Below are 7850 nucleotides of genomic sequence, written 5' to 3' on the forward strand. Positions count from 1 at the left end.
TAAGTTTATAATATACTAGTTCTACTTTACTAAGCTAGTAGAACACTATAGCCTCTCTTTACTAGCCTATAGTAACTAGCTGTTTATAGCCTATAATCTAGAACTAGCACTATAGTAGATTTACTAGTATAGCTAGCTTAATAAGCTTCTTCTTACTCTAAAGTAATACCTTCTAGAAGGAGTATTTCTTAATAACTAAGTTACCTCTCCTAGAACCCTACTAAGGCTAATCTACTCTAGTAAGGTAGTAATAGTTAATAACTCTAGATATAGAAGCTTACCTTGCCCCTACTAGACTATGTCTAATATAGGTAAATTAGTTAAGATTATAAGTGCCTCCTTAGTATTTAATAATAAGTAGCTGCCTACTACCCTCTAGTATAGTATAGTAAGGGTTATTATTAAAATAAATCTAAAGATGCCTATAGAAGAGGAAGCTAGTAAGGAAAGTAGTAATAAGGATACTAATACAGAGAGTAAAGATAATAATAAGGCTATTATAGTAATAGGATAAAGTTAGATTATAAAATATACACTACCCCTAGAATTAGAAGTAAAGGAAGAGGAGATAGAGGAGTAGGTAGAGTAGGTAGAAGAGTAGGCAGAAGAGTAGAGAGAGGAGATAGAAGAGTAGAGAGAGGAGATAAAAGAGTAGAGAGAGGAGATAGAAGAGCTAGAAGAAAAGAGATTAGAAGGGCAGCTCCTTAGAGTAATAACTACTATTCTAGATAAAACTGCTATATAATAAAAAGAAAAAGCAGTAAGAGAAGAGAAAGAAGAAGAAGAAGAGGAAGAAGAGAAAGAAGAGAAAAATATAGTAGTAGATATCTCTACTATAGAGAAAAAAAATAGTTAAGAAGTTACTACTATTAAGCAGGAAGTTATTGCAGTTAAGAAAGAGGCTAAGGCTAAAGTAGCTATAGAAGTAGCTATAGTTAAGAAAGAAGTAGCTATAGAAGTTATTGCAGAAGTAGCTGTAGTAAAGAAAGAAGTAGCTGTAGAAGTAGCTATAGAAGTAGCTATAGTAGAGGAAGAAGTAGCTATAGAAGTAGCTGTAGAAGTAGTTTCTATTAAGAAAAAGAAGAAAGAGGAGAAAGAGGTTATAAAGGTTACTACTAAGGTTATAGAGGTTACTACTAAGGTTACTATAGTTAAGGTAGAGATACCTACTAGGAAGCGTTAGCGTATAGATTCTTCTAATACTACCTATTCTAGGTAAAACTAAGGCTAGCTAGAATTATAAGTAGAGTTAGGCTCTAGTAGTTTTAGTAATTTACTACTACTACCTATATACGTAAAGCTGCTAGATCTTATAAAGAAAGTATAAGCCTAGCTACGCAGCCTTATTACTCTATAGGCTCTACAGCAGATCTTGTATATGTAAGACTATACCTATAAGAACTCTAGAAGCTATATATAAGCCTTATAAAGAAAGTAGAATAAAGCTTCTTCTTCTCCTAGTTCTTCTAAAGCGTTAGATAAGTTCTATACCTACCTTAACTATGTTACTAGCGTAGTTAATAAGAGTATAGCCTAAGTATACTTCTAGACCTTTATTACCTATATAAAGCTAGTTAAGATAGAAATAACTCTCTAGGATTTTACAAAACAAAGTATAAAGGATATAGGGCCTTAGTAACCTAGTAACTCTAACTATAATATAGCTAAGGTATATTATATAAAGTAAAAGTATAGCCTAGGTAACTGTAATAAGAGCTCTGCCTACTATAAAGCCCTAGGCTAGTTTTAAAAGTATATCTAAGAAGCCTACTTCTAGTCTTAGCTGTTATAGTAGGGCTATTACCTAATTATTCTTATACTTACTACTTACCTTAGCTTCTCTAAGCTTAGAAAGACTCTTAGTTTCTACTTTAGCACCTTAGGCTATAGAAAGCTAATTACAGTCCCTTTTATAAAACTATATCTATTCTTATATAGCCTATCTAAGGTAATAAAAGAGAGTGTTAACAAGTTCTTACTTAGAAGTAATAGAGGCTTAAAGCTTACGTTTATATACGTACACTTACTATAAGATAAGTATATAGCCTAGAAGGGCTTTAGTGTAATAGTAGCTAGTAACCTAGATAAGAAGATTAAAACTATCTAGATTATATAGAAGAAGCCTGCTAGTAAGCTAGAGGAGCCTACTAGTAAGCTAGAAGAGTTAGCTAGTAAGCTAGAGAAGTTAGCTAGTAAGCTAGAAAAGTTAGCTAGTAAGCTAGAGGAGTTAGCTAGTAAGCTAGAAGAGTTAGCTAGTAAGCTAGAGAAGCCTCTTACTTCTATAAGAAGACCTAAGGAGCCTTCTATAGAATCTAACAGAAGACACTTTTCTAATAGCCTAAGAGACTTTTCCTATAGGTCTTCTAGGGCCTCTTCCTATAGGTCTTCTAGGGCGTCTAGAAAGAGGCCCTCTAAAGAGTCTTAATAAGAACCTTTATAGAAATTATTATAAAGAACTGCTAGAAAATTATTTAGAAGATAGTTTAGAGTTTAGTATTAGAGAATAATATTAGCGCTTAGAGTATCTATAATATATATCCTAGTTCTTATTAATTTCTAATACTATGTCTGCTCTAAGAGCCTATACTTTACTTTACTAGTAACTATAGTAAACTATAAAGTAGGTACTAAGAGCTTACTTAATAGGCGTAATAGGAGAAGTAGATAATTCCTATCTACTATATAAACTATTCCTTTTATACTCTTTTCTTATACTATTCTACCTATCTTCTTTCTGCTAACTTATACCCTCTAGCTCTATACTATTTTTACTGTTATTTAACTATTTAACTAGAGTTACTGTTACTATGCCTTCTCCTAAAAGAAAGGTAGAGAACGGCCTAGAGAACTTAATACGCGTAAAATATTAAGCTATATATAGCTAGAATTACTATAAAAGAAGAGAAGAAAATCTTATATTTAGGTTCTAGATTCTACCTAGCTTTACTCCCTCTATACTACTATTATTACTACTACCCTAGGTACTGCAGCGTAAGAATAGCCCTCTTAGTAACTAGTAAGATAAATCTTTCTTTTCTTTAGGCCTATTTCTAGAAAGCTGTACCTCTAGTACGCCTATATATAAAGTATACCTAATAGGAGGAGTATATATAACGCTGCCTAGAGAAGAATAGCTAAATTTACTATATCTAACGCCTACGCTAGCTGCACTAGACCCTACAGATATAAAAGAGCTAGGCCTATATATATTTAAGCCTAATACAGAAGTAGAAGAATCTAATATAGGCTGCCTAGACAATAGATAGCTAGATCTGCCTATAGTAGAGGAGGTAGAGAGCAGCCTAGGTAATAGTAATAGCCCTAGCCTATACCCCCCTTTAGTAGACAGTGTAGAAATCCTAAGTAGAATAAGTTAGCCTACTAGTCTACTTAATAGGAGAGAGCCGCCCCCTAGGTAAAGAGAAGTAATAGATACCCTTAGTACTATATTCTTATTCTATTATTATATATATAGTAAGTTCCTATACTACCTTCTTCCTAGCCCTATACTTATATATTTGTGTAGTAAGTAGCTAGCTAAATATTACTACTAACGCACTAGGAGTATAGACACTAGTATAGGTTAGTAAGCAGATTAAGAGCCTAATCCTAGTAGAGCTAAAAGATAAGGATAATATACCTATAGCTACTCTAGCTAGATTTCTCCTATTTAATAAAACTACGTAATTAAGCTAGTCTTTACCTTCCTAGCTTTCTAAGTAGATCTAGTAGGATAAGCTGCTTACTAGCTATAGAATACTTAGCCCTAGATAGGCGCTACTAAAACTAAGCCTAGAAAAGTTAGAGTAGGCGTCTTAGGCTCTCTAGTAACTTACAGTATAGAGGGGCGCTCTTAAGCAGTAGTTTAATATAGATAGCGTAACCTTTAGAATAAGAAGCCTTACTATCTACTAAATAGCTTTCTATATATATTAGTGTTTAAACTACCTATAGTCTATCTAGTAAGATTAAAAGGTAAAGATAGTTAACTAGAAGGCTTCTATGTACTGCATAAAGTATATTACGCTTAGATATAGTGTCTTTTTAGCTGGCTATAACTTTACTACCTACTTATTCTTTTCCTACTACTTATTTATTAAGGGTAAGAGCTACTAAGACGCTGTTAGCTACCTAAATAATAAGTTACTAAAAAGACTATTTAACTAGGCTATCTATCTAGCTCTATATAAAGAGGTAAGAATAAATATTATACAGTACTATCCTACTAGCTTCTAGGATATATACGTAAGAGTATACGTTAAAGCAGAGATAGAGTAAGAGGTAGGTAATACTACTAGTATTATATTAGCTAACCTAATTATAGAGAAGGACCTAGATAGGCTTTAGGTAAATATCTAGCAGCGCTGCTCTACTATTATAGGTACCTATAATAGCTAAGAGAATGTCTTTTATAAGCTACAGCTTATTATCTAGGCCTATAATATTAAGCTTTAAGGCACCTGCTCTGTATTACAGCTGTAGACCTTTTACGCATTTAACTAGATAATAAACACTATATTTTATATAGAGTGCCTAGGCTACGTAGATTAGCGCTACTACTAGGTAGATCTTACTTAAGAGGTAATTACTAGCTAGCCTAGCTATACTATTCTGGAAAAGCTAGCCTATCTCTATAAGTAGGTTAGGGATAGCCTATAGAAGCTAGGGCAGCCTAAGAACTACGCTACTACCTATCCTATAGAAGAGTTATAGGATATAGGCACTCTTACTATTAAGCTATATAAGTAGTCTAACCTATATACTAGTAGGATAGTAGATATTAAGGCCTATAATATTAATAAGGAGTAGTTTACAGTACCTATTAAGAACTACCTCCCCTTTAGAAAATAGGCCCTAGAAGGACTTAGCCTCTCTAACTCTAGGCTGTAAGAGTAGTATTAATAGAGAATAGAAAGGAACTGTATAGATAGAGTAAGCCTCTAGTGCCTAGTATCTATATATAAAAGTATAAAGTGCTAGGTCTAGAGCGTACTCTCTAAATCTAGCTAAGCTAGGTACTCTTATAGTGTATAGAAAGAGTACTATATTACCTATAAGTTATTTATAGCCTATATCTATAGTATAGCGCTACTAGTAGTGCCCTTAGATAGCCTAGGCCTACGCTAAGAGGTAGACGCAGAGTAAGAGTAAGGAGAGGCTAGGCTAGAAGACTAGCGTAGAAGTAAGTAAGGTATAGTAGAAGAAAGAGACTTAATACTAATAACCTACCTTCTCTTCTAGATTCTTAATATAGAGGAGCTTAATTACTTCTAGATAGTAGATATAAACTACTAGCTAGCTTACCTAGAGTTTATTATTAAGGTTACTACTAAGTATACGCTAGGCTCTAAGGCGTCTAGTACACTAGACGTAAATAAGAACTAATATAGTGCTCTTACCTTAGCTATACTACGTCTTCTTAACGCTAGTCTAGAATACTATACTATAGATAGAAGTATATAGTAGAGCGTTTCTAGAAAGTAGAGGAAGAAGAAGAGGCAGTAAGAGTAGTTTAGTAGCTAGGACACTAAGAAGCTTAAGAAAGGCCTTAATATAAAGTAGGTTGTTAAGTAGTATAGTATAATATAGCTACTACTCTATAGTACCTCTAGCTATAGGCTACTTCTTACTAGCTAGACTAGCCTACTATAGATCTACCTATACCTGTAGTAGCTACTAGCTGTTAGTAACACTGGCCTGTAAGATATATTTTAATAGAAGAATATTTCCTTTAAGGCTAGCTCTAACCTTAACCTCTAACTCTAGGTACTAGGCTAGTATATTAATAGTCTTACCTAGAAGGGTAACCTACGTAACGCCTCTCTATAGTATAAGATCTACTAAGCTACTACAGAAGCCTACGTTAAGGAATATAACTAGTAGATATAGATAGTCCTATAGGAGTAATAGAAGGACTACGTCTGTATTACCTCTAGGTTAGCCTTACTACGCTTCTTCTCTAGTAACTTTAAAAGCTTTATTACCTGCGCTAGAGGTAGTAAGAACCTAGTAGATAGATTTATCTACCTAGGCTATAGCTAGATTACCTTTGTCTTTGCCTCTATATTACTAATACATATAGTAGCTGTCTAGTTATAAATAGGCAAGGCTTAGTAGTTCTTCTAGTATAGCTCTAGCCTATAGTAGAACTATATCTACTCTCTCTTTATCTAGGAGCCTAGCTAGTTTTAGTATATAAAAGGCCTCTCCTTCTACCTACTCTATATTAGTTTCTAGTAGATTATTAGATGCTAGTTTAGAGACTATAAACTAGAGCCTAGTTAACTCTCTAAGTTTAAGGCCTTCTTCTACCCCTAGGCTTCTAAGCTTATATTTATTACTATATAGTATAACTTTAATAAGCTAACTCTGCTCTATAACCTACCTATAAAGAAGTAAGGGCAGTCTAAGCAGCTCTTTATACTAGAATAAACCTAGTTTATCTACTCTACTACAGATCCTAGTATAGTTAATATTATACTGTATAATAACTAGCTACGTAAGAGAGTAGAGTAAATAGAGCTAGACAGAGCGCTTCTAGAAAAAGAATATAGCACCTTTCTTGCCTCTCTTTAGGCCTATCTAGATCTGCCTATGTATAAGAAATAAGCAGCTAAGAAGAGAAGAGGCTATATAGACCTTACCCCTACTATTAAGTATATCTCCTTTATATATAGGCAATAGCTAAAGTACGTAGAGGCCCTAGAGATAATAGACACGTAGCTTTAGGAGAACTATATAGCGCTAGCTACTCTAGACCCTAACCTATTAAATATAGAGGATAAAGTATAAGAGAGTGTAGGTAGCTGTAAGGAACCCTACTCTATACTACTTAGCCTATTACTCTAGTTTCTCTACTAGTAATAGGAGTTAAGATCTATAGAGTAGGCTCTTATATTTATAGAGGTATATTAGCTACCTAGTACTTTTATATCTAGTATATTGCATTTCTATATCTAGCGTGTTGTATTTCTATATACGCTGTATATACTATATATAGCCTTGTTTTACTTAGTATAATTCTATAATATTCTAAGTAAGATATCTAGTGTATTGCTATACGTTATAATCTAATTATAAACTATTTTCTTAGTATTATCTAGGATATTATTTATTTATAGTGTCTTAGGTATAGGGCCCCTAGAGAGTATAACTATACTACTCTCTTCTTTCTTCTAAGAGCTACCTTCTATCTAGCGTTCTACTGTAGTAATAGCTAGTTAAGAGTAAGTATAAGCGCTCTTCCTTATATAGGGCCTATTATAGATACTTAGGCTTTTAAGAGTACCTATAATATCTCTCTGCCTCTAGCTCCTTTTAATTTTAACCTATAGACTAGGTTTTTAAAACTTACAGAATAGGTAGGTAATTAAGCCTAGGTATAAGTAGTAGCTAGTAACTCTATTATAATTAACCTAGCTATTCTTACCTACTGTAGCAGTAAGTAAAAGAGGTTATACACTTATACTATAGGCCTATCTAAGGTAGAGCGTGTAGAGTAGGTAGCTAGCGCAACATTAGTAGGTACCTAGAGGAGGTAGAAGGTAATAGTAAAAATAGTTAGCCTAGTTACCTCCTACCTTACTAACGCTGTAGCTACTATATTAATACCTAGTATAGAGAAAGCAGAAGAGGCAAAAGTTAGTAAGTAGTATATAGTTATAGTAGTAAGAAACTAGGGTATAGTCTAGATCTTTAACCCTATATTTAACTCTATAAGGTATAGGGACTATTAGCAGAGGCTAGGTACTATTCTAGGAACTAGTATAGTAGGGCTCCTTATGTAGTAATAGCCTAGGATATTAGAGGTCTATATCTAAGAGCTGCTAGAGGGCCTCTACTGCAACTAG

General features: G+C 33.6%; 1 protein-coding gene across 1 annotated transcript; it reads left to right on the forward strand.

Annotated features, from left to right (window-relative positions):
* Positions 1-418: 418 nt before the first annotated feature.
* P153DRAFT_356808 (uncharacterized protein) lies at positions 419-1260 on the forward strand (the record flags this gene model as incomplete). Its single annotated transcript, XM_033666677.1, has 4 exons — positions 419-440; positions 753-817; positions 878-1156; positions 1216-1260. 4 exons carry the CDS (start codon positions 419-421, stop codon positions 1258-1260), a joined length of 411 nt encoding a protein of 136 aa, XP_033524564.1.
* Positions 1261-7850: the final 6590 nt, after the last annotated feature.

Source organism: Dothidotthia symphoricarpi (assembly GCF_010015815.1).
Source record: "Dothidotthia symphoricarpi CBS 119687 unplaced genomic scaffold P153scaffold_9, whole genome shotgun sequence".
Lineage (NCBI taxonomy): Eukaryota > Fungi > Ascomycota > Dothideomycetes > Pleosporales > Dothidotthiaceae > Dothidotthia > Dothidotthia symphoricarpi.